Below are 27,881 nucleotides of genomic sequence, written 5' to 3'. Positions count from 1 at the left end.
TATTTTCCTCACTGTACTTATTATATTATATATATATATATATATATATATATATATATATATATGTATATAATATATATATATATATATATAATTAAGGTTTGACCACCTTACAGAGAAAAATCAATTACTTGTTGGACATTTCAATTTTTCTCTCCCTATGTCTTTGAGAATATAAATCTGCCCATGTATTCTGTTTAGTAAATCTGATTATACATATCTATGGTAATAAGTGCAGTATGTGTTCATTAAGTGATCTATTGCATTATGTGTGTCAGTGAAACTAATTTCCAGTTGCAAGGAGAGGCAGCAGTATGGGGCGGGACTGGTAACAGGTGATTTGTCCAGACAACTAGTTAGACTGAACTGAGTACACATCACTTGGGATTTTGAAGAAGCAGGTTACTACTAATTATGACTTGGACCAAAAAAACATTATTTTATATTTTGTCTGGACTATGCCTTTTCAGCTTTGGTTTGTTGTTTGGGAAGTCATCATTCTTGATAATGAACAGCCACTTTGTAAATGAAAGATTTAAAGTACATTTTCAAAGTAAGTAGACTTTATCTTATCCTTGTGCCTTCATTATATGCCTAAAGTTTATGGAAAAATATCAACTGAGCTTTTAAGTAGCACATGCCACATATTTTCATGTTTTTCATTTAGGTTTTAGGCATTGCACTCCTTTTTGATAAAATTCTTATTTTCCGAGATGCTTTCATAGGAAATAATGTCACCAGTGTCATGAATATCTTAAAGTGATACTTTATTTTTGAAACTTTTACAGGAGCATAAAAGTTTTACTTACTTTATTTTTGAAACTTTTACAGGAACATAAAAGTTTAAAGTTCAACTAACTTTTTACAATGTTTTCCATATACATAATCAGGAGCGAGCGTTCAGTTCTTTTTGTTAACAATTTGATTTTTATTTTTCTAGACGTCAACTTATCAAAAACGTTTTTACGGACATACTTGAAAACCATTAATAAGTCATTAAGATTAAATGTAATCTATATCTACAGCCTAATATTAATATGAACACATAAGCACTTAAGCAGCAATAACTGGAAACTGTAAAAGGTTAATAATTCTAATAATAATGGTCTGTGTTTTATATGACAACCACAAACTCCGTAGAGACTCCCTCACATTTGCAGATGTGACTTGCCGGAGAAACTATCCAATGGATTGCGAGTATTAACACTCTCATATTAAGGCCCGGGCCACACGGGGATCTACTGCGATACTCGCATGACACTCGTCTCACGCTGGCAGCACAGCAGGAGCCGAGTGTCATGCGAGTGTCACTGCGACTGAGATCCGATCATGCGATCGGACCTCAGCTGCGGGTCGGCACTGAGGAGGGGTGGTCCGGCGCTGAGGAGGAGAGGACCGGCTCTGAGGAGGGGAGGGCCGGCGCTGCGGAGGGGAGGGAGGGATTTAGCTCCCTTTCCCCTCCATAGCCGGCTATTGCCATTCTCGCCCTGCACTCAACAGTACACCGGTGTACTGCGAGTACAGTGTGATTTTTCTCTCGCCCCATAGACTTGAATGGATGCAAGAGAAACCTGGATCGCATTACACTCACAGCATGCTGAGATTGTTTTCTCGGTCCGGTTAGAGCTGAGAAAATAATCGCTCATGGGTGCTGGCACATAGGTTAATATTGGTCCGAGTGGAATGCGATGTTTAATTGCATTCCACTCGCTCCGATTTTCATGCCGTGTGGCTTAGGCCTAAAGGGCACTTTACACACAGCAACATCGCTAGCGATGTCGTTGGTGAAAGCACCCGCCCCCGTCGGTTGTGCATCATGGGCAAATCACTGCCCGTGGCGCACAACATCGCTAACACCCGTCACATATATTTACCTGCCTAGCGACGTCGCTGTAGCCAGCGAAGCGCCTCCTTTCTTAGGGGGCGGTTTGTGCGGCGTCACAGCGGCGTCACTAAGCGGCCGCCCAATAGAAGCAGAGGGACGGAGATGAGCGGCCGTAACATCCCGCCCAACTCCTTCCTTCCTCATTGGAGGCGGCAGCAGGTACGATGTTGTTCCTCGTTCCTGCAGTGTCACACATAGCGATGTGTGCTGCCGTAGGAACAACGAACAACATCGTACCGGCAGCAGCAACGATATTTGAGATTAGAACGACGTGTCAACGATCAATGATATGGTGAGTATTTTTGATCGTTAACGGTCGTTCCTGGGTTTCACATGCAACAACGTCGCTAACGAGGCCGGATGTGCGTCACGAATTCCGTGACCCCAACGACATCTTGTTAGCGATGTCGTTGCGTGTAAAGTGGCCTTAAGGCTAGGGCTACATGGTGACTTTGTCCATGACACAGATGGTGTGGCCAAAGATCATTCACTATGTGTTTCTCATAAATGGCATTGTAATACAAATGAATGAGGTTGCATTGCAACCACCTAGGGTATCTCAACTACGACAAGCAAGTAGCTGAAAAACAGACCCTGGGGTTTTTATTGCAATTTGATTGTTGTGGTCAGTGTATCCTATTGTTTGGAATTAGAGATGAGCAGATCATTCTGTGGAGGATCGAGTTTGAGACAAATCTCCTGGAATTTACGGTTTCATGCAAATTCCAACATTCTAAGGTTCGATTTGCAAATAAAAAAAAAAATTAAGACACTGCTAAAGCATCAGAGATAGGGTTAATTAGTTTTTGTGTGGCCTCGCGGGCCTCCCTACAATGCCCTGCAGCTATGACATCTAGTGGATTATCATACCTTGTACAGTGAGGGATAGTACGTGGACCAGCACTGATCAGTTGTTCCCTGTGGAGCACAGTTTGTATGGCAAAGCCATTTTTTATCTCCAAAGTCACTCTGTAACTCTCTCTCTTTTTCAGTGTGCAAATTCTTTTGGTCAGCAGCAGAGTTCTCTTTCTTTCTGACTCCTGTAGAGTGTAAGCTCTTATGAGCAGTGTGATCCCCACTCTCTCCTGTAAAGTGTAAGCTCTTATGGTCAGCAAGCTTCTTTTTCTGTCCTGTAGAGTGTAAACTCTTATGATCAGTGAAGTCCTCTCTCTCCTTCCTGAAGAGTGTAAGTTCTTATGATCAGTGGGGTCTCTGCCTCTTCGTCTTTCTCCATTAAAACGTGTAAGATCTTATTATGATCAGTGAAATTCTTTGTCTTCTTGTACAGTGTAATCTCTTATGATCAGTGAGATCCTCTCTCTCCTGTAGAGTGTAAGCTCTTAAGGTCCAGTCACACTAAGCAACTTAGCGTGTCAGTTCTTATGTTCAGTGGGCTCCCCTCTCTCCTGTAGAGTGTAAACCTTTATGATAGTAGGCTCCTCTCTCTTCTGTAGAGTATAAGCTCTTCTGTAAGCAGGGTCCTCTTACTCTCGTCTATAGAGTGTAAACTCTCATGATCAGTGGGGTCGTCTCTCTCTTCTGTTGTAGAGTATAAGTTCTTAATTAAGTCCTCTCTCTTTTCTCTCCTCTATATAGAGTTTTAAAATCTTATGGTCAACGTGGTTCATTGTTTCTCCCTTTCCTCTCTCCCACATGTATTTTACGAGCAATTACACACTTTCCAGTATTGAGATTCAAGCAAATTTATTTGCTGTGAATAAAACTATTGGAGATTTTTTTTTTACAGTGAATCTGAATATCAACAGATTTTAGTTACTTCTATTATACTGTGATTAAGCAGTTATCCATAAAGATCTTTGTCTCATGGCCTGTGCAGTGGCCAAAGTCGTCCTCAGCCTAAAGGTAGCCAACAGTAAATATGATTTTATGCAATACATTATAAAATGCAATGAAAACCCTTAACTTACTGTTTACTAAAGTTCCCAATGTTTCATTGACCTACAATTCTTCTGCTCATGATATAAAAATGTGACTTGATTTTATACAATGCAGTTCGTTATTATTTTTACAGAAACATTTGACATCCATAGGATTAAAATATCAAGTAACATTAATAGAGTACAAGGAAAACAGAATGCTAGAAATGTAGTCGGGCAAGTTTACATAAGAAGTCAGTGGTAACGGGGAGGTAGGATTCTACAGCCATCATCACAGGTTACTGGAAAAAACACAAGGAAGAATATTCCGTAAATTTTATGAAATCTTGGTCCATATTTGGCCGCAGAATAGAGTGTACTTTTGATTTACTAGTGTTTTCTCATGTAGTTAATGTAAGGAGACTGTATGGCAAAGTTCTAAGATAGCAGGGACACTTGAGGATTTTCAATATCTTGCCAAAAATGATGAAGCTGCATGTACATGTACTCTCATTATTCTTCCATTATAGCCTATTATAGAGGAGGTTATCTTATATATATCTTACTGATATCATTGTCAGGAAGTAGTTTCTATACAATGTCATAGGTATATGTCATGGTAATCGGGTTGGTACAGAAACTGTGACCCGCATCATCACTGTGAAACAATAGCGTGGTTAAATGAACCAGACTAATTTACTTGCACTGAAAGCCAAATGGCAATCCCCATTTTCTGAACCCTACAGTGTGCTGAGAACAGTAATTAACCTCTACATATACAGTATATAAAAAAGTGAGTACACCACTCACATTTTTGGAAATATTTATTACATCGTTTCATGGGACAACACTGAAGATATGACACTTTGATACAATGTAAAGTAGTCAGTGTCCAGATTGTGTAACAGTGTAAATTTGGTGTGTCCTCTAAGTAACTCAACACACAACCATTAGAGTCTAAACCACTGGGAACAAAAGTGAGTAAAATTTAGCTTGTATTGAATCAACCAAATGGTTGACCTCTAGACAAGCCAGATGGTTTTTATTTTCCTCTAGATTACATTTTTCTATCACGTTCAGACTGGGGTCTAAGAACATGAGAGCTGATGCATTATCACGTAGTTTTTATTCTGTGTCTCCTTCAGACCCTCCATCCTCTATTCTTCATCAGGGTATTGTAGTTTCCATGATATCTTCGGAGTTGGAAGCAGAAATCCGTGAAACTTAGTTGTTAGCTCCTTCAACTACTCCCTGGGCCAAGTTATTTGTTCCTGTGTACCTGAGATTATGTCTGTTGCAGGAATTTGATGATTCTATTTTCAGTGGTCACCCTGGGATCACAGCTACCCAGAAAGCTATTGTAGACTCTTTTGGTGGGAATCCATGCATAATGATATTAAAGATTTTGTTTCTGCTTGTGAAACTTGTGCACAGGCTAAAATCTGTCACAGCTGGCAGGCCGGGGAACTGCCTCACTTGCAATTCCAGAAAGATCGAAGATTCATTTTCCATGGATTTCATTATTGATTTACTTTTGTCTGGTGGGAAAACTGCATTTTGTGTGTTAGTCGACCGATTCAGGGAAGAAGCCCACTTTTATCCGTTGTCAGAGTTGCCTAATGCCGAAATACTTTCCAAGTTGTTCATCAATAATGTGGTAAGATTGTATGGAATTCCTCTGAACATTGTATCTGATAGGGGGTGCAATTTGCTTCCAAATTTTGGAGGGCATTTTTTTAAAAATTGGAAATTGATTTGTCATTCTCCTCTGCTTATCATCCTGAAACCAGGGGTCAGACAGAGAGGACAAATCAGTCTTTGGGGCAAATTTTAAGATATTTTGTTGCTGCTCAGCAGGAGGAATGTTCCTCATTTCTATCTCTGACGGAGATTGTCTGTAACAGTTGGGTCAATCAGTCCACTGGGACCTCGCCATTCTTTTTTAATTAATAATTACATCTCCATTTTGGTGAATTTCCTATCCTGCCTCCAGACTTTCCAGTGAGTAATTGACTAACCTCAGAAAAATCCTATGGCTTGGCAAATGTAATTTTTTCATATATCTGTTCTATCTGTGAATTTTTTAGAGATAGAACTGGTACCCATTATATTCTAATGGACTATTTGCATGTCCGTGTATTTTAAGGATTGAATGATCCACATTAGTATAAGGATAAGGAGACATATCCAATTTTGTTTCAAATCAAAGATCAAACTTACAATACAAGTCGATAGCACACATATGGCAGGCATGTGTTGTCCTATCAGTTTGCTGTTTGATTTTCATATCTAGTGTATAGGAGAAGTTTAAGAGAACTTCTCATATGCAAAAAAAACCCCAACTGATAACACTCTACACTTACAAGGTGGCCATAAAATAACTTAAGGTGTTTGGAGCCGTGTGTAGACTGACCCAGTGCAGAGAATTGGCTGAAAATTGGTATGAATGCTATTTAAAACATGGGGAAACAATCTTAAAAACATAAATACCAAAAATCGCCAACCAGGTGAAAAAGTGGCGCTACACAGTGAGCGTGCCTTGCAACTCAGTCTGCAAGATGCTTGTCTCTTTGCCAGATCATGCGCTGTTAGTACTGTTGTTTTATGAGAATGCTAGGAATGCTACAGCTGCACTGAGAGCCTTGCGTCGTTTGAAAGGCCTTCACACACGTAGCGGACCAATGGCTGTCAATTCGCTGAGACAGATGATGACACGTTTTGAGGTAACAGGGTTACTGAGTGTTCAGCCAGGGTGCGGGCGACGATTGGTAAGCATAGAGGTTGTGGAGGACATTGCCACTGCCATCATCGAACATGGCACGAACAACCCTGCCAGGAAAAGCAGTGCACGCAGTGTTTCCAGGCAATTGGGGCTCCCATACAGCACAGTGTGGAAAGTTCTCTGAAAGTTCTTGCAGGCATACCCATACAAAATTAGGCGGGCTTTGCACATTGCGACATCGCAAGCCGATGCTGCGATGTCGCACCCGATAGTCCCCGCCCCCGTCGCAGGTACGATATCGTGTGATAGCTAGCGTAGCGAAAATTATCGCTACGCCGGCTTCACATGCACTCACCTGCCCTGCGACCGTCGCTCTGGCCGGCGACCTGCCTCCTTCCTAAGGGGGCGGGTCGTGCGGCGTCATAGCGACGTCACACGGCAGGCGGCCAATAGCGGCGGAGGGGCGGAGATGAGCAGGATGTAAACATCCTGCCCACCTCCGTCCTTCCGTATAGCCGGCGGCGGCAGGTAAGGAGATGTTCCTCGCTCCTGCGGCTTCATACACAGCGATGTGTGCTGCCGCAGGAACGAGGAAGAACATCGTACCTGTCGCGGCACCGGCATTATGGAAATGTTGGTGAATGCAACGATGATACGATAACGATGTTTTTGCACTCGTTCATCGTATCATCTAGTATTTACACAGTACGATGTTGAAAGTGACGCCGGATGTGCGTCACTTTCGATTTGACCCCACCGACATCGCACGTGCGATGTCGCAACGTGCAAAGCCGCCCTTAGCCATCATCAACAACTTCTTCCTTGTGACAATGATACCTGCATGACATTTGCATTCATGTTTCTGGCGAGAGTGGAAGTGGATGACAATTGGCCATGGAATGTTCTGTGGTGCGATGAAACACATTTTTACTTGAATGGAACGGTGAACACACAAAACTGTCCACATGCGGTCAAGGGGGTTCCACTGCATTCGCCAAAGGTAACCGTTTGGTGTGGCTTCACCTCATTATGCATCCTCGGGCTGTTCTTTTACGAAGAAATGAGCCCAACTGGGGTTTCTAACTGTTCTCTCACAGCAGCAAGATACCAGACAATGCAGGAAACAGTGGCAAAACTCCAACAGCGACAGTGTCTTCAGACAACCACCTTCATGTATGATGGCTCACCTCCTCACATCACAACTCATGTGAAGAACGTTCTGCATGCACATTTTCCCGATGACAGGATTTTGAGCCGCTTCTTCCCTAACGCATGGCCACCACATTCGTCCGATCTCAATCCTTGTGATTTCTGGTTGTGGGGACACTTGAAAGAGCGTGTTTATCGGGGAAATGTTAACACCCTGGCTGACCTCAAAGACGGCATCATTTTGGAAGTGCGCAGCATCCCACCAGACATGGTACAAGCATCAAGGATGTTCTTCATAGAGTGAATACGATCACCATGCATGATGGTGGCCATATTAAAGAGTTATACAAGTCTGTGGAACAATTGTGACATCTCCAATTATCGCCACACGGTTTTTGGGCTGCTCGCTCACTGTACAGCACAACTTTTTCACCTGGTGGGGAGTTTTGGTATAAACATTTTTTTAAGATGCCTTCCATTTCTCCATGCCTTGAATAGCATATATACAAATTTTCAGCCAATTCTGTCCACTGGGTCAGTCTGCACATGGCTCCAAACACCTTACATTATATTATGGCCACTTTGTAAGTGTAGAGTGTTATCAGTTGGGTTTTTTTTTGCCTTTCTATTAACTATGAGTTAAAACTAGATAACAGAATGTTGAAGGCTAAGATATTTAGAAGTAATTTAGAATATGTAGGACATTTTTAACTTGTAAGTTTAAAAAATAAAACAAAAAAACAAACAAACAAGAAAACCCCCCAATTGCAGTCAAGTGATAGGACTGATGATACAAATATTCAGTTCAAATCAATGTCTTTGACCAAAATAATACTTGCAGAAATCTGATAATCTAACATAAATTGTATATTTTGTGAACAAGAAGGCTCAAGAAATTTCTATTTTTGTGCAATTACTTTGAGATGAGTCAATGCAAAAAATTGCCAAGGTTTATACAAGGTTATACCAGTTGGAGAGTTGAGAAGTTAGAGGGAAAACTGGGTACCAGCAAGATATTTTTCCAATTAGGAATATCTAAGAGAGGCAGAGACATTTTCTGAGAGAAACTTGCCTTATCTATGAGGTTTATCAGTGGACTAGTGCCATTTGGCCTTCTAATTTGGTAAAACCTGCTTTTTCTGGTAATTAGCTTACTTGATATGTTAATAGTCATTGACAGGGGCAGAATCTTGCTCTGGACTCTCCTTTGGCCTTCTTCTACAATCTCCTGCACAGCTTTTCACAGTGTCTGCCATGTGCCTCTTCTTGGTGGGTGGACTGTGCAGTGACATCCTTGGCCTTGCTTTTTTACCTTTTGACTGCTGATGAGTAGCATTGTCCAGCATTGGTGACGTTGGAAAATATGCCATTTTGGATGCTCAAATGCTAACCCTGTCTTCACTCTCACTGACTGTAGGTGACAGCTTTCACAGAGATATCAGTTGAATGAGCATCTCTAAATGCACTCTGTGCTTCACTCTTGTGCAGTGGGAATCGGTGAAGAGTAAACTGATTCTGTGAATACTGTCTGCAGCCATCTCATAATTTGAGGGTCCTAATACAATTGATATACCCTACTATATGCCTAACAACATCCTAGTACCTCTGTTGATGTGATAAGTAAAAGACTTTTGCACATCCTATTTTACTTGGGGCTGTCTGGAACTTTGGAAACCTTATGCTTTTGTTTAACTTCAGATGAACTGTGGTGCAATGGACTAGCCAGGTCGTCACAGGTAACCATAGGAGTTCACACGGGGACCGGCCACCACATAGGATTTTCTCCACTCCAAGGAGTCCGATTGATCTCCCCAATATCATTATCTTTTGATGCATCACTACCTAGCCTTATTATCTAACAAGACAAAGACCATACCATTAGGTATTTCACACCCTTAGGGTGTCTGCCCAGACCGAGACTTATTATATAGTATTACTACCGATTGATTATATAGACTATCAGACCTGATACACGTTGCCTTTGATGGTAAGGGTACTTCCCGCACCGGCAGTTTCATCTGCACAGCATACACAGCAATTGGTACCTTACAGTGGACTCCACTTCTTTAACATTACTCTTGCATCACCTGTTTACTATATGTTATACCATTGATGTCAACAAAGGCATCCCTTCTTCTCACGGAGATCCCGTACATTTGAATACATACTGTTTTCTCTACAATCATATAGATTTTCTCTGACGAAGGCCTGTATGTGAAGGCCGAAACGTTAGAATTTTTATTATTTTTGGACCTTTGCATCAATAAAAACAAGCAAACTGAAATTCAAGCACTATCCTGTCTCAGACTCTTACCTTTTTTTGTGTGCCCGAGTTATTGATTTTTGCTACACTGTGGTATTTCCTCGGAGGCACCTACTATTTTGATAGTGAGCCAGACTTTACCTTATACTGTAAAAACATACCGGCGGCACCGGAAGTGACCGCACCCAGTACCGTTCTGGCTCCGGTGATCCGTTCCGTCCAGGAGGAGGAGGCTCAGCGGGTGAGGACCCCTGTACCCATACCCCACGCCTCGGCTGAGGGTGCGCCGGGTCGTCGCTGTGAGGCAGCACCCCAGGCCATGACACCGCAGGACCTTCCACAGAGGACGCCCGTAGTAGGCAGTGTGAAGGAGGCCCTGCGGGGCCCGACCCACACGCAGGGGCAGGCAGACGCCCCTTACTGGGACAGGGAGCCAAGCCAGCTGGGCCGGGAAATTGCGGAGAGGGAGAAGCGGAAGGCTGAGCTGATAGCCCGCACGATTCAGGAAAAGGAGAACCTCCGCAGAGCCACCTTTTGGGTACGGGGCCCGATATACGAGGGTCATGTGCAAAGATTCGACCCCCGCCGGGGGTATGGATTTATTTTCGAGCCGGGCCTGGAAGCCGAGGTATTTGTGGCCCGTCGGGATGTCAATGCCCACCTACCAGAGGGCCACCCGGGCCGCAACTTGCTCCCAGGCGATCTAGTGACATACCGCGGCACTGTGGAGAGAGGGGCTGGTTTGCCCTTGATGCCAAGCTGAGAGGAGGCCAGGAGGCCCAAGAAGCGGCCCAGTCCCCTCCTCCGGCCTGTGGTGTGGACTTGAAGTAAGGCAGCGGTCCCTCCGTTGCACCGTTGTCCCCGTTGGGACCACCAGTACCGTAACCTGTTAAGTAAATGAGTAAATGAATGAATCAACCGAGAAAGTAACCTGATTGACACTGTGATTGACCCGGCCGTTGCTGGCAAGTTGTCCCCGTAGGGGCCCTTTGTACCGTTGGCATGAGGAACTCTTCATGGACATGCCTGAGAACTTGCAGGGCACCCACGACTTGGTATGATTGTAAATAGTTGTGTGGGAGGGAAACCGTTGCCGCCTCCGGAGAGGCAGATTGGAGAAAGGGCCCGCAGCAGAGGAGGCTGGGGCCCGGCCACCACCAGGACCCGTGGCCATCCTCCGGGGGTCAGGGGTCCCCCATGGACGTGGGGTCCCCTGAAGTGACAGCCGGGTGCGAGACACCATACCCGTTCTTGCTCGGGCAGCCTGGATCTGGACTGGGGTCAAGGGGTGCTGCCCACTTCTTAGGGGCAGCATCAGGGCTAGGTTGCTTGGGTGGGAGAGCGGAAGCCGTCCGTCCGTTGTTATTAAAAATGTAAATTTATGTGGTTTGTAACGTTTAAGTGACCTGCCTCCCATAAGGGAAGATTTAAAAATGCATAAACTGTTGATGTTTTATATTTTTACAGTTGAAAAGAAAAATAAAACTGGTGATGGACGGGCAGCCCGCGGATGGTCTGTATTTAACCAAGGGGGAATGTGGCGTCCTGGACTAGCCAGGTCGTCACAGGTACTACAACATACACCCCCATCCTGAGACAGGCACATCAGCCAGACACAAAATCCTTGTTGCCAGGGGCTGATGTCCACACCAGGTGGGGAGGAGCCAGGCAGTTGGCCCCACCCACTGAGGAGTTCACAGTCCTGGAGGCGGGAGAAGGAAGTCAGAGTAGTGAGTGAGAAGTAGAGAACAGTTAGGAGTTAGGAGTGAAGTAGAAGTGGAGGAGCAAACTGACCGTGTCCGGGTGTGTGGCCCGGGCACTAAGAGCATGGTTCGCAGACGGTGGTGGCCGTCTGCAGGAGAGGCAGATCAATGCCGGTACCGAACCGGGGAGCGAAGTGAAGCCAGCACACACAGGCAGGGCCTGCGGACCCCGACCAGGCTTGGAGCCGCCATTAGAGGTCAAATCCGTTAGTGACCGGAACCCCAGGGGTTTCCTAACAGCCAAGACCTGATTGAAGGCAACCGTCCGACCAGCAAAAGGAAATACAGCTACCGCCACAGCTAGAGTTCCAAGGGCCAGAGCCTGCGGGCAAAAGGGCTCCTCCGGCACATATACACGCTGAGGAGCGGGTTACCGGTGGGAATCCATCGGGACCGAACATACATAAAGGTGCAGGGAAAGGCAGCCACCACCAACCATCTGGGAGAAGTCACAGCAGCCGGCTGCGGGACCCGTCCATCCAGCCGTTTGGTTTACCAGAGACTTTGCGTACATTTGTGGCTGAGTGATTACTACCCTGCCGTCCGGCACCACGCTGCGCAGTCCAGGCGACCCTGCACCTTGCCAACCCTGCCTCCCCGTCACCTCACCGGGCCCCGGGACCACCAACCCCTACCCACGGAGGGGGAAACAACATCCCAGCTGCTCCCTGCCATCGCTCCCGGGATCCCCGTCACTAGCAGCGGTGGTGCCCAACTTCACCACAACCCGTGGGTGGCGTCACGGACCAAATCCCCAAACCAAACTACCCCCTTTCACTCACGGGCGAGGAGCGCCGCTTGAGCCCCCGGATCCGGCCCACCGCTCGAGCCACCGAGCAGCCATTGCAGCAGCGCCGGACCCGAGCGTTAGCGAGCGCAGCGCAGCAGCGTCCTTCCCCGCCCGCGACAGAACACTATGTCCTAAATTTATTATAAACTATATAGAAGGCTAGTTCCCCTTAGGCTATGTGCGCACGTTGCGTATTTGCATGCAGTTACGCTGTGATCTGCACCGCAGCGTAACTGCATGCGTCCTGCGTCCCCAGCACAATCTAAGAAGATTATGCAGGAGACGTGCGCACGTGGCGTATTAGAGCCAAACAGGGACAAACGCTACGTGCGCACATAGCCTTAAAGTGGATCTGATAGAGTGAGCCATTGTGCTGGTTGTGGGTTCCTGCAAATTACATGCTATAAACTAAAGTCTAGACTCTTCAACGGTTATGTGTTATGCTACTTAAGGGTTGGTACTTCCTTGGTTCTTATAATGGCAGTAGTGAAGGCTCCCCTACCTTCCATCCCACAAGACCTTTGGTCCAATAAGCTTGTTGTTGACACAAGAAGCCTTCTACAAAGCAGTCTGACCAGTATCATGTCAGATATCTGACCTTCAGTGACAAATGTCAGCTTCAATTAACTGAGCAGATGATTTTGGAAAACTGCCTGAGGAGGAACATTGTCCATATCAGGGACAGATATACCATTGGTGCAAGCTGTGCAGCTGCACAGGGACCCAAGAGGTAAGGGGCCCTATTTTACCTCCAATATATGTAAAATTGTGCATTATGATGAGCTACTGGACTACAAAGGGCCCATGAATTGTTCTTGCACAGAAGCCCTCTTCTGTGTGTGTGTCTAATCCTGGTCCACATGGTTGGGTTCCTCAAGATTGTGCAAGGCAATGATGCAGTGGAGTTCCTGGAATCATGGTTTAAAAAAAAAAATATTTGTGAACTTTAGTTGTGCAATACATTAAGGGCTCATTTAGACAAGTGTCTAAAAGGTATATGTCCAGGCAATATCACAGCATTTATCACAGTAAGGTTCAGATGAAATGTTAGCTATGATATATAATATATCAATATAGTTCAAACAATGACCTGATTTTAACGAAATCTGCATCAAAAACTACATCAAAATTTTTTTTCTACATCAAAAAGGATATGCCAATGTAATGATATTCCTACCTGAGTTGTGTGTTGTGATGGATGGTGCATCCACACTCTTCTTAACTTCCCCAGCCGAGACTTGGATAGAGATACTGCCACCAGTTGGCTACTAAGGAGCTCTCATCCAAGAGTTAGCTTATGTTCCTCGTATGATAGTAAGGGTAAGGTTCCACTTGCGCAGAGCTTCCAATTCGAAAGCATCGGAAGCGATATGCTTATGTGCCTCTGCTGTGAGCGTCAGCCGAGGGTCATGCGAATGTGATCCAATCTTGTGATCGTATCACAGCTGCGGAGAAGAGGGAAGGAGCACTTTCTGCTCATCTCCTCCCCAGCCTGTCTCTGTGTACATCGCACTGCAGTCGAATGACATGCGAGTGCAGTGCGATGTTTTACATGCTCCCATAGACTTGTATGGGGGTGCGTGAGCCGAGAATTGCTGCCAAAGCATGAGAACTTAATCTCAGATGGACAATGCCCCATAGTTTTGCACTGATGTCAGTTCAGTCCAATGTTTTATAGGATTGCACTCGTCCGTGCAAAACGCAAGTGGAACCCAGGCCTAAAGAAACGTCCAGCTCGCTCACTACCAGGTCCAGGGATCACACAGTCTGTGTTATCAGAGGAAAACAAAGAATCATCCAGCTACCACAATTAAAAGAAAATAATAGATGGCTTTATTGGATAATCCACAAAATGTTTTAATAAGACAGAGTAAATATTGCTACATGTTTCATATCACTTGTGATCCTTCTTCATTTTTTTAAAGTTTTCTCTTCTGTTTTATTAGCATTGGTTTCTGTTTTAATATAAAACAAGTAATGGTTTAGGGTAAACAATTTGCAGGTTGCCTCATGTTTGACAATAATAATCTTTGAATATAGTCTATAATCTATAAATAAATCATTTGCAAAATATTTCATTTTTTATCTTTGTTCTTAATAGAAATGTCACCCACAAAGATTTTTTTGTGCCATGCGGTGATGTTTTTAAAAATACCATTTTTCGGTAGATGCAATGTTTTGATCGCCTCTTATTGCATTTTATTACAATATTGTGGCAACCAAAAAACACAATTCTGCCGTATTTGTTTTTTTTTTTTATATCGTTTACCTATCAGATTATTTTTTTATATTTTGATAGATTGGACATTTCTGAACCTGGTGATTCTGTGTATTTTTATTCTTTTTTTTATTGTTTTATTTTCAATGGGGCAAAAGTGGGGTGAATTGAAATTTTTATTTTATTATTTTTTTTTAAAAAAACTTTATTTTTGACTTTATAATGTTTTTACTAGTCTCCTTAGGGGACTAGAAGCTGCAATACTCTGTTAAGAAGAATTTCTGACGTCTTATGAATGAGCTTGGGGTTCACAGAAAGTTCATCATGACAAACCCAGGGGTCATAGCTGACCCCTGGCTGTCATGATAATCCACTGGTGCCCTGTGATCATATGATGGGCCCCTCTTATGAGCGCGGAGAATGGCACGATGGCACGTGTTAAATCCTGTTGTCAGAGATTGAAAGCAGGATTTAACTAGTTAACAGTGGCTGGTGGAACTCCGGTTCTCCCACCGTTGTTAGAGGCACATGTCGAATGATAAGATCAGCCGACATGTGTAGGGAAAGATGCGAGCTCGGTGTGTGAACCTGCACCAAACGCAGGGACGCGACTTATGACGTACCAGTACATCATAGGTCTTAAAGAAGTTAAAGAGATAGGTCAATCACTTTAAAAATTAAAGGATATCCATCACCTCTAATCTGCCAATGACGTTAGGACTAGTGATGATTGGACTTGCAGATATATGGGACCGGCTGATCCTGGTGATCTGGTTTCTAAGATCCGCTACCGGGCCATATTCCGGCCCCCATATAAGTCTATGGAGACAAGAATCTGGCCATTAAAAATGGTGGTAGAAGGGATAGGGGAATGGGAGCAAGCACGCTGTACTTACCGAGACACGCTGTACACTATTTCAGACCGAACATTCACTTCCGCAGCTACACATTAGGCTCATTTCATATCCACTGCTTCACCCCCCACCCCCCGGCGCCTGTGATTAGTTGCAGTCAGACTCGCCTCCACACTGAGTGGCAGTGTGTCAGCTGATTGCGTCCAATCACAGGCATTTCTGTGTCTAATAAATATATGTTCAGCTCACCACTCTAGAGCAGGTATCTCCAGCCTCTGGTCCGGTGCAAGGAACAAGTGGTTTGGCTTCCACAGCTGAGTAATCAGTACCATCAAGAGGAACAAGGGAGGAGAGAGAATCCAGCACCGATGTAGTAAAAGTATTTTCTTTATTCAAAATTCATAAAATGAAAATCTGACTAAGTGCAGAGTATAAATACGCTTAACGCGTTTCGGAGAAGAACAGACTCCTTATTCATAAGCAATATAATCAGAATGAGTTTTACAACTGGACCTGCCATGTGTATGAATTGGATTGAACTTTATGTAGTATATCTAAGAGGGAACTTGGTGAAAAAATAGCCACATTCTAAGATCACATAATTGTAAGATTTTATTTAATGGGGGAACATTTGAAGTGCGAAACGGCCGTCGTCTGACGTGCCTGGCGAATGCTCCTTCCCCGCCGGCCCCCACACATGTAACATCCACGTTTGAAGAAAAATCACCTTATGCACAGCAACAACCTGGTGAGTGCCATCTCTCTTCCAATTTATATGGATTATTTTCTTTCAGCTGTATGTGCACCCCAGAGCAGCACCGATTTTTATACCTATGCGTGATGGACTATAAAATAGGTGAATCAATAGTGTCTAGCAGTGCCCTGCATCCTCTTCCAACCTTGAGTGTCATTGCAGGCTACATGCTCTCTTGAAGAGATGGGTTTTCAAATTCCTTCTGAAGGTTCCAAATGTGGCAGATAATTTGATGTTGGAGCACAGAATTGCAGATAGTAGGGGAAAAGTCATGGAGACGATTGGGTAAGGAACAAATAAGTTTGAATAAATGAAAGTTGCTTTGGGAAGTCTGGAGATTATGTGTTGGAGTATATCAGGAGATTAGTTCAGAGATATACCGAGTTTGAGATGGATACATTGGGGAATTGTAAGCCAATGAAAGGATTTGCAGATGAGAGAAGCAGAGGAGTAGTGAGTAGAGAGGTGGATTATTCAGGCAGCAGAGTTAAGAACCAACTGGAGAGATGCAAGAGTGTTAGCAGTGAAGCCACAATGGAGGATGTTACAGTAGTCAAGGCGGGAGATGATGAGGGCATTTTAGTAGATTCTGGGTTAAAGACAGGACAGAGTCTGGAAATATTTTTGAAGTGGAGATGGCAGGAGGTGTCAAGAGCTTGGATGTGCACTTTGAAAGACAAGGCAGACTCGAGGGTTTTTGTGATTGTAGCGGTGGCCTCCCTGAACTGCCCTGCCTCTCCTCAGCAGGGGCACCAACTTACTCATCGCTGCGGCTTGATTGCATCCTCCCCTGCACTCCTACGATCGCACATGTGCTCCATGGCCCACTCCTTCCGAGGCCTGTGCACGCCGCACAGGTCTCTTGGGAATTTCACTTAGGGCACACACGCGCTTGCCCTGCTCTTAAAGGGCCAATGCACCATTTCCCGGAAGTGCCTCTCAGCCCATGGCTGAGAGACACTTGCTTGGTACTTAAGGCATCCTCCCACTAGGAGGTGCCTGGGCAATGCCTTTAGGTAGTCATCTTATTCGTCTGCTAGCTACTTGTCAGCTCCTGTGCTTCTGTCCCATTACCTATACCTGTGTACACCTTCCCATACCTGTCTGTCCCTGCTTCAGGCATCCCAGCTGCACCCGGCTGCACTAAAGACTCTACCCACCTACACCTGTGTCTGTCCCTATAATCCATGTCCTGGTGGTCAGCTGCCACACCCCCAAACACTGCCCTGGGTTAGGCACTTGGCGTCTTCCCTTGTGGTTGCTTAAGTAAGCCTGGGTACCCTCTGTGGTCTAGTGGGTCCACTCCTACTACTGCTCACTCCTATATTGGTGAGCATTTTGTGCAGGCCATGGACTCTGCTGACTCCGACACCCTTCTGCTTCCTGCGCTGTATTGCTAGATGTTGCAGATGCGGGAATAGCAGGATCAGATACTGTCCTGTCTGCGGACTATGAACTCCCATTTGAACAATCTGGGTCCGGCTCTTTCAGTGTCATCTGTCCAGTCTGCACTTCCAGCAGCAACAGCATCTGTGCCTCGTCTGTCTGTTCCACCACATATCGACGGCGACCCTGAGCCATGCCGAGGGTTCACAAATCCGTGCACCCTGTATTTTGACATTTTGGCCCACCAGTTTTCTTCAGATCAGTCCAAAGTGGCATTCTTAATGTCACACCGCAGTGGGGAGGCTCTTGATTGGGTCAACCCTGAGTGGAAGAGAAGAGACCCAGTCTCCTCATTGTTTGGGCCCGACTCAGTCACCGCTGAGCAGGTTCTGTTTCCATCCCCAGGGTCACAGGGCATTGGAGGGGCTCCGGCCTTCTGCCTCATTCCGGAGGTCACGCCGCTATATCTTAGCGCTGCACCTCCGGAACATCACCAGTTATATTTACGGCTCTGCTGCTTGCTTTGTGCCAGTGAGTGTGCTCAGTTCCGTGATCTTCCTGACCCGACCTGTCCTCCGTTCCTCTACCTCCTCCAGTCTCTCCTCCTGTTCTCTGTTGCCAAAGTTCTCCCCTCTGTTTTACCTGATCTCCTGATATCCAACCTCGGCTCTGTGTTCTGATCTTGCTTTGATTCTCCCTTGGTACAGACGTGATCTCCTGGCTTGACCTAGACTGTTTGACTACCTTTTCTCTATGTTAGCAACCTCTAGTGGGCTTAGGTCTTCTGTCACTCAGAGCCTCCTCTACCAGTGTTCCTGTGCCCCCTAGTGGTGTCCTGACAGTTTGGCAGTGCAAACTGCTCCTTGACGTCCTATTTCTTTCTGCTGGTTTTCATCCCTTCCCCTTTAGGATCCTGTGAAGTTCCTCACCCTTTCACCTGCTTTTCATCAGCACTCTTGGTGTCTTTACGAGTATATACCTTCACTTCCAATTACTCGGTGCTGGTGATAGCTCATATGCCTTTTACAAGTCTTCAGTGCAAGCAGTTAGCTTGCATACATTTGGAGAACCTTGCTAGTTGTTGCAATTCCTCTAGCTGCAGATAAGTTATTGTTTTCCCTTGTTTGTTATCCCTGTGTGTCTTTTAGTGCCTATTGGGGTTGACGAAGAGCTCATCCCATCCGCTCCCTACCTAGGGCACAGATCAGGGTCTGCCTAGGGCCATGTATCCAACTCAGCACATATGCGTGGAAGCTATCTAGGGTGCTGAGGGAACCCAAGGCCCAGCGGTAGACTTGTACAGGGGTCACCATCTCCCCCTTCCCTAGACACAGGTTTTCTTTTCCCTTTCACTGTTTGCTGTCACGCATGGACTTATGGAAGGTCCGGTGTAGGGCAAGACACACAACAAACTAGAGGTACAAATCGAACACTTAAACAACAGTGGGTCCTGGTGCTAATGAGGGTGAAGATGGGACACCTCCTGCACTCACCAGCAGCTGCACCCTGTACTCATAGACAGTCCCTATACAGGTTCCTCACCTGTCGCCGAGCAGGATACTTGAAGCCCTGAGAGACCCTGCAGTAAACCCTGGCTAGTGAGCTGGAAGGTAAGGATCACTAGTCCCAGCACTGCACTAATTCAACATAAAGGGAAAGGTATGACAGACAGAGGAAACAACAAAAGGATAAAATCCATCTTCACAGCTGCAGTCAGACACCGGAACTGCAGCATACAGTGCTTCACTGCAACAAGGACTCAGCAGCTCCTTCCACCTCAAGGCCTAGCTACAAAATGGATTCAGAATAACCAACACCCTCTACTGAGAGATGTGACCATATATAGGGGAATGGAGTGGTCGCCAACCAGAAGCCTCTGAAGCCGGGAATCAGAAGGTGCTGGAAAGCAAAACTGTTATTAACTCTTTCGGCACCAAAGGAAAGGGAATATGTTTAATGTGAGGTCTCATATGGCAAAGAGAGACTCTAGCCCAGATCCTGTCACAAGTCTCTAGTAACAGAAAAATGCCCGTTTGCTTGATACTTCCCCGTACCTAGCATGACAGGAACACTCTGGATGGAACCAATGCACTTTGTTTTTGAGCAGGTGGAACTTCAAGTGGGAGCTTCACATTTCTTTCCTGCTGCTTCTGAACTTGTCCTGTCCACCTATCCTGGGTCTGCCTTGCCTCTATGCCAACAAGCCAGCCCTGGAAATCCAGAGAGGTGCTCCATTGGGGCAGAATTGCCTTAGGAGATGGAGATGCTTGGCTCCTGAAGTCTCTGTGATGACTACCCTGGAAGCTGATGCCATCTGCCTTTCAGTACCCGGGAAGAGGCCTCTCAAACAACAGCCATCTGTTTTACCCCTTCCACCAGCCATTGCTACAGCTTTCAAAAACATCTTGCTGGACTGGAAAACAAAATTTCCTTCAGGCCTGGTGAAGAGGAGGCATAAGGACTTACTATAGTGCTGGCATCCCTGTAATGTCATGCCTCTCCCCAGCAGGGTTGCCAGTGCAGCGGACTGTTTCCTCCCCCACACTCGCATGGTTGTCCATGTGTTTCACTGCCTACTCCTCCCGGGGCATGTGCATGCTCCACAGGTTCTCTGGGAATGTGCATAGGGTGTGCGCTCCTGCCCTGCTCTTAAAGGGCTGGCATGCAAATTCCTGGAAGCACCTCTCAGCTGATGGCTAGGAGGCACTGGGTAATTAAGGCATCCTTCCAATAGGGGAGGTGACTGCTCAATGTATTTAGTTAGTCAGTTTACTTGTCTGCTAGCTAGTTGTCAGCTACTGTCCCCTTACTTATACTGATGTATGCCTTCCCATTCCTGTCTGACCTTGCTCCAGCCATCCTGCCTTTCTCAGTCATCCCGGCTACACCTGCCTGCACTAGAGATTGTTCCTACCTGCACCTGTGTCCGTCTCTGCTTTCCCAGTCCTAGGAGTCAGCTGCCCCAGTCCCAGACACTACACTGGGAGTAGCACCTGGCGCCTACCCTTAGTTAAGCCCCTGCCACATCAGGGTAAAGCTGGGTCCCCCCTGTGGTCCAGTGGGTCCACACCTACTACTACTCACCCCAACACCAGCAAACGTAACACTGATGCAGCATGCTTCAGTTACAGGGGTAAGCGTGCTGTTGTCGCGGGCGGAGGAGGGGACGCTGCGCTCACCCACTGCTCGGGTCCAGCTGCTGCTGCTCGGTGCCTCGAGCGGTGGGCCGGATCCCGGGGACTCGAGCGGCGTTCCTCGCCCGTGAGTGAAAGGAATGGTTTGGTTTGGGGATATTGTTCGTGACGCCACCCACGGTTGTGGTGAGGTTGTGACACCACCGCTGCTCTGGACGGGGATCCCGGGAGCGATGACAGGGAGCAGCTTGGATGTTGGTTCTCCCCTCCGTGGGTAGGGGGGTTGGTTGTCCCGGGGCCCGGTGAGGGGTAGGGATGGATGGCAGGCGGGTTACGGGGCCTGGTGAGGTGCAGGGTCGCGGGGGCAGCGCTGTGCCGCACGGCACGGTGGTACTCACTCAGCCAGTAATTCACACGGAGTCTCTGGTCGAACAAACGGCTGGATGGACGGGTCCCACAGGCGGCTGCGGTTGTTCTCCTCCCAGTAGGTTGATGGCGGCTGCCTTTCCCTGCACCTGTGTTGTGTTACGGTTCCAATGGCTTCCCACCGGTAACCCGCTCCCCAGCTTGGATGGATGCTGAAGGAGCCCCTTTTGCCCGCAGGCTCTGGCCCTGGGAACTGTAGCCTTGGCGGTGACTGTGTTTCCCCTTTATGGTGTGAGCTGTTGCCTTCAATCGGGTCTTGACTGCTGGGAAACCCCAGAGGTTCCCTTCGCTAATGGATTTGACCAGTTTTACGGTGTCTCCTAGCCTGGTCGGGGTCCGTAAGCCCTGACGAATGGTGCTGGCCTCTCTTTGCTCCCCGATCCGGTACCGTGGGGCCACCGCCCGTCCACGGTCCTTACGGTTCGCTCCAATTAGCCTCTCCTGCAGACGGTCACCACCGTCTGCCAACCTTGCTGTACCGTCCGGGCCACACACCCGGACGCCATCAGACTGCTCCTCTACCACTTCACTTCCTCCAACTTCAACACTGAACTCCAATCTGAAACTAAACTCTTTTCCCGCCTCCAGGACTGTGAACTCCTCGGTGGGCGGGACCAACCGCCTGGCCCACCCCCTGGTGTGGACATCAGCCCCTGGGGGGAGGCAACAAAAATTTTTGTGTTTGACTTTGGTGTGCCTAGCCGGGGTGTGGGGTGTGTTGTTGTAGTACCTGTGACGACCTGGCTTGTCCAGGGCGCCACACTGTCATGTGTCATATATTGTAGTAAATAGATTGAGTAGCAGAGTTAGGAGAGATGGAGGAAATTTGATGAGTTTAGATTTATCCTCTTTGAGCTTTAGGAAGTGTGATCAGAAGAAGGAGGATACAGCTAATAGACAATCTGGGATTCTGGCCAACAGAGTGGTAACGTTTGGGCCAGAAAGGTAGATCTGAGCATCAACTGTGTATAGGTTGTACTGGAAACCATGGAACTTTATGAGTTGTCCCAGGCCAAAGGTATAGATTAAGAAGAGTATAGATCAAAGGACATAGTCTTGTGGGACACCGACAGAGAGAGGGCAGGATGAGGAAATAGCTTGGGAGTGGGAGACATTAAATGTGGTGTCGTGTTAATGATAAGATCCTGGAGAGGGCAAGGTCTTTGACATGAAAGGTAGAGAGGATTTGTATTAGGAAGGAGTATAGAGAATTGTCTGTTTGCTTTGGCAGTAAGTTGTTAGTAATTCTGGTTAGGCCAGTTTCAGTGGAATGGTGGGGACAGAAGCCAGATTGTCTGATGTCCAAGAGTGAGTTAGATAAGAGGTGAGAGAAAAGTACATCATGGACATGATGTTTGAGGAGCTTGGACGCAAATAAGACCATCAATATGGGGTGGTAAAATAACATAGAGGTCGGGTTATGATATGGCTTTAGAATACAATAGAAGAAGGTCATCCGTGACTAGAGTTGAGCGTGGTTCGCGGTTCTCCAGTTCACGGTTTGAGTGATTTTGGGGGCTGTTCTAGATCGAACTAGAACTCGAGCTTTTTGCTAAAGCTCGATAGTTCGAGTTACGTTCAAGAACGGTTCTAGCAGCAAAAGCAGGGCTTTTTACAGCTACAGTGTGCAGGGAGCCATCGCTGGCAGCTTGCGGTAAGCTGGTAACCAAGATAAACATCGGGTATCCAAGCAAAGCACTATGGTTAGTAACCCGATATTTATCCTAGTTACGTGTGCAGGAAGCCCACACTTCCCCGCTCAGCTCGCTCCGCCCCCCCTCCTGCACGCGGCATGTTCACAAACACTCACACACTCACACTCACCTGTCCCCAGCCATGCAGTCCACGACACTGACGTCCTCAGCGCCACATGGTCCCGTTAGGCTCCACCCACTTCGCACTCCACCGCCCACACACATAGCCCCGCTAGGCTCCGCCCACCTGGAACTGTGCACACATGGCCCGCCAGGCTCCGCCCACCTGGCACTCTGCACACATGGTCCCACTAGGCTCCGCCCACTTGGCACTCTGTACACAGTACCCCGCTAGGCTCCGCCCACCTGGCACTCAGCACACATTACCCCGCTAGGCTCCGCCCACTTGGCACTCTGCACACATGGTCCCGCTAGGCTCCGCCCACCTGGCACTCTGCACACATGGTCCTGCTAGGCTCTGCCCACCTGGCACTCTGCACACATGGTCCTGCTAGGCTCCGCCCACCTGGAACTCTGCACACATTACCCCGCTAGGCTCTGCCCACCTGGCACTGTGCACACATTACCCCGCTAGGCTCCACCCACCTGGCACTCTGCACACATGGTCCCGCTAGGCTCCGCCCACCTGGCACTCTGCACACATGGTCCCGCTAGGCTCCGCCCACCTGGCACTCTGCACACATTACCCCGCTAAGCTCCGCCCACCTGGCACTCTGCACACATTACCCCGCTAGGCTCCGCCCACCTGGCACTCTGCACACATTACCCCGCTAGGCTCCGCCCACCTCGCACTCAACACACATGGCCCCGCTCGGCTTACCTGCGGTGATGAAGTCCCGCCATCCCGACCTCAGTGCTGTCACTGTCCTCCATGGCCGCCGTATGTCACATCACCTTCTCTCGCTTCCGACCCGACACTGCGGCTAGCGGTGACGTCACGGGCCTCTCACGATACTTGGCTGTGAAGGTCATTGAACTCAGTGACAGATGCTGTCAGCAGTGCAGGAGATCAGCGCAGGTAATCTACCTCGCTGACAGCAGCACTTGTCATCCCCTGCAGTGACCTGGGCTGACCCATTGATGTTAGCAAAGGTCACTGCATTGCTCTCCCAGCCAATGGGGAACATCCTGCTCATTGACTGGGACAGTGTGGATCGTCATGGGAACACCTTGGATTACAGCAGACCTGGATTTGTTTTTCTTTCTAATAAATTGGTTAAAGAGGGAATGTATTGGGCAGTGTTTTTTCAAATAAAAATGTGTTTGTCGTCTATTTTTTTTTTTTATTACTGACTGGGTTGGTGATGTCGGGTATCTGATAGACGCGTGACATCACTAACCCCAGGGCTTGATGCCAGGTGACATCTGGTATTAACCCCATATATTACCCCGTTTGCCACCGCACCAGGGCACGGGATGAGCTGAGGCGAAGCACCAGGTTGGCACATCTAATGGATGCGCCACTTCTGGGGCGGCTGCGGCCTGCTATTTTTAGGCTGGGGAGAGTCCAATAACCATGGACCTCCCTAGTCTGAGAATATCAGACCCCAGCTGTCTGCTTTACCTTGACTGGTGGTCCAATTTTGGGGGGACCCCCAAGTGTTTTTTTTTTAATTATTTAATTTAAAATAACAGCGTGGGGTGCCCTCAGTTTTGGATTACCAGCCAAGGGGAAGCTGCCAGCTGTGGTCTGCAGGCTGCAGCCGTCTGCTTTACCCTAGCTGGCTACAAAAATAGGGGGAACCCCACATCATTTTTTTTCTTCGTTTTGGCTAAATACAAGGCTAAGCACCCCTTAGTGCCACATGAAAGGCACCAAAGGGTGTAAAATTACAAAATGCAGGAGAGTGGGACATGATGTGTCTTTCTGCCATTATAATGACAGAAAAGACTGATATGAAGTGTACAAGCACAAGAAAATCACCAGAGCGCTCTATGCTGTGAAAATCAGTAGAAAATGGCACTGGAGTGAACATGTGACCGCCTCATGTAGGTTGAAGCTATGGATCTGTACCGCCCTGGGGGCTCGGCTGCTCTCTGCCGAGCCGCTCAGATCCGGGCTCGGGTTGTCGGTGGCTCGAGCTCCTCCGGACCGGGGGCCACGTCGTTCTGGAAAGGGGGGGTTGGTTGTTTGGTTTGGGGTGGACCGGTTTCATGGCCGGAGCCACGGTAACCGGTAACAGTTCGTGACGCCACCCACGGGTCGTGGTGAGGTGATGGGCACCACTGCTGCGGTGAGGGTGAGGGGGCTCGTACGGGATTGGTGGTGGGTCGCAGCTAGGTGTTGACCCCTCCGTTGGGTAGGGGGTTTGTTGGTCCCGGGGCCAGGTGGCAGGAGCGGGGGGTTGCAGGACGCAGGGGCTCGCTTGCAGCGCGGTGCCTGATGGCACTGGTGTACTCACGATTAAACCACACAGAGTCAATGGTAAACCAAGTTCGGTGTAGATCGGTGCCCGCAGCCGGCTGCGTGTGTCCCCAGTGAGGTTGGTGATGTCGCCTTTCTCCTGCACCTTTAAATTTGCCATAGTGACTCCTATGCTTCAGCAACGGTAGTCCACTCCCCGGCTTTTGGGTACCGGAGGAGCCCTTTTGCCCACAGGCGCTGGCCCTTTGGATCTCTGGCCCTTGGCGGTGGCTCTTATCCGTAATCGGTGGGCTGTTGCCGTCTATCGGGACTTTGGGTGGGAATGAACCCTTGAGGTCCAGACCGCAATCAGTAGATTTGTCTGAGACCGGTTGCTTCTGGGCTAGAACGGGGTCTGAGTACCCTGCCTGGTGCTCCGGTTGACTAGTTAGCTCCCCGGTTCGGGTCCGAAGGGTCACCACCCTCTTCTCGATCCCTACAGTTCCGCAGTTCAGTCCCTGACCGGACTCCTGCAGACGGCCACCACCGTCTGCCTGCCTGACTGTTCCAAGGGGTCCTAGGCTCCGTCCTAGGCCCCTGACTCTCAGATCGCCACTTTTACTCCTCTCACTATTCCTCTCCTCACTCGACTCACTTGTCCTTTCCCTGCCTCAGGCCAGCAGACTCCTTGGAGGGCGTGCCTATCCGCCCAACTGGTGTGCCTTGCTAGACCTGAGGGAGGCGGTCAGGACTTGTTGGCTGCTGGTGCCTCACTGGGGTGGGGGTGTGTGTGGTGTTGTGTGTTGTTACCTGTGACCCCTGGGGGTCCAGGGCATCACAGATCCTGGGTAAATTTATGTATTTTCCCTCCCTCTGTTTTTTTGCAGTACGCAAACAAACGGAAGGCACACGGATGACATACGGACCGTATATGGAACAGAAACGGATGCCACACGGATGCACCCATAAAAAAAAGATCCGTTTTTTTGCGGACCGCAAAAACGGATCGGTCGTGTAAACGTAGCCTTATTCTGATCTGCCGTTTATAAACAGCAGGCAGAAATAAGTGAATAGCGCCCCCCAGCGTCAGAAAATCTCCGGGGTTTCAGGGGGTAGCTGAGACCCTGGAGATCATGATTTAGGCCGGTTTTTCCGGTCCCTGCTCATGTGATCACCGGTATACACCGTATACCGATCATCACGTTACAGTAAATGACAGCATTGGTAAAAAATTATTTATCTCCCATCTGGCATGAACAAACATGATATATCTCCTCCCCGGTCCCCTCCGGTCCCCCGGTGTCGCCAAAGTGCCCCCCCTGTCCCTCTCCCGGAAATCCAAGATGGCCGCGCGCACAGCAGCGCGCCAGCCACATTCACCCTACTCCTCTGATTTCTGTCGCATGTGCCATGACACATGCGACAGAAAACTCCTCCCCAGGCCCTGCCAGGTCACCCCCTATAACCCCACCGGTGTTCCCCGGTGTCCCACGGTACCTGTGCAGCGTTGATCCCCCGCGGCCCTCTCCTTCACAATAGATGCTGCCGCATGCACAGAGCGGCTGTCAGCTCAGCTTCCTGTGTTCAGACACAGTGAGTGGTGGTTATGCATCTGTAAGCTAAATGGGCGGCACGGTGGCTCAGTGGTTAGCACTGCAGTCTTGCAGCGCTGAAGTCCTGGGTTCAATTCCCACCAAGGACACCATCTGCAAGGAGTTTGTATGTTCTCCCCGTGTTTGCGTGGGTTTCCTCCGGGAACTCTGGTTTCCTCCCACACTCCAAAGACATACAGATAGGGAATTTAGATTATGGGGACAGTGTTCCCAATGTATGAAAAGCGCTATGGAATTAATAGCCCTAAATAAATGAATAAATTATTATTATTACTGCAATGCCCTGCTCATGAGGTAAGGAACAAAGCTGATCAGGAGAGCTATATACTACATTTCCAAATGAAGGTATTTGATTTTATAGTTGCCCTGCTGAACGACTACCAAACATGAGAGTCCGATATACGCCACAAGAAAACACATCTAAATAGCGAGCTCTGTTGTTTAGTATTCATTCAGCTGGATAACTGGACTTAAAGGGGTATTCCATCTCCAAGATCCTATCCCCAATATATAGTAGGTGGAATAGCAATAATATCAGCAAATACCAATATTTGGAAATGTAGAATAGTTCTCCTGATTAGGCATGCCCTTACCTCATGAGCAGGGCATTGCAGCTTTGGTAGCAACTGTTACGACATGGACTCTGCTGCTGTGGACCCGGGGAGAGTGGGTGCAGATTCATTGCACCCACACTCCTCACATGGAGGGTCTGCACTCCTAGACAATGGGGGATACGTTCCCTGAGTGTCTCCCCCCATATTCTAGATGGTCCAGAGTCGTCGTGGGACCCCCTTATTTTTTTTCTTACAATAAATTGGTGAAAGAGGGAATGTTTTGGGGAGTTTTTTTTCAAACAAATCTTTTTTGTCGATTTTTTTTGTTAGTACTGACAGTTTATGATGTCGGGTATCTGATAGACACCATGACATCACAAACTGCTGGGCTTGATGTCAGGTGACCTTACAGCTAGTATCAACCCCATTTATTA

General features: G+C 47.7%; 1 protein-coding gene across 2 annotated transcripts in view; it reads left to right on the top strand.

The window, feature by feature from the left end:
- The first annotated feature begins 342 nt into the window (after window positions 1–342).
- Window positions 343–27,881, top strand: part of LOC142314855 (beta-1,4-galactosyltransferase 1-like) — a 230,286-nt gene continuing 202,747 nt past the window's right edge. For both annotated transcript variants that reach the window (XM_075352502.1, XM_075352501.1), the window contains exon 1: window positions 343–553. In XM_075352502.1, the coding sequence (XP_075208617.1) occupies window positions 415–553 (139 nt within the window). In that variant the 5' untranslated portion in view covers window positions 343–414. The remainder of the gene's footprint in view (window positions 554–27,881) is intronic.

The sequence above is a fragment of the Anomaloglossus baeobatrachus genome, chromosome 1 (genome assembly GCF_048569485.1).
Source record: "Anomaloglossus baeobatrachus isolate aAnoBae1 chromosome 1, aAnoBae1.hap1, whole genome shotgun sequence".
NCBI lineage: Eukaryota > Metazoa > Chordata > Amphibia > Anura > Aromobatidae > Anomaloglossus > Anomaloglossus baeobatrachus.
The sequence above is the reverse complement of the archived record's forward strand: the minus strand, read 5'-3'. Positions and strand labels throughout refer to the sequence as shown.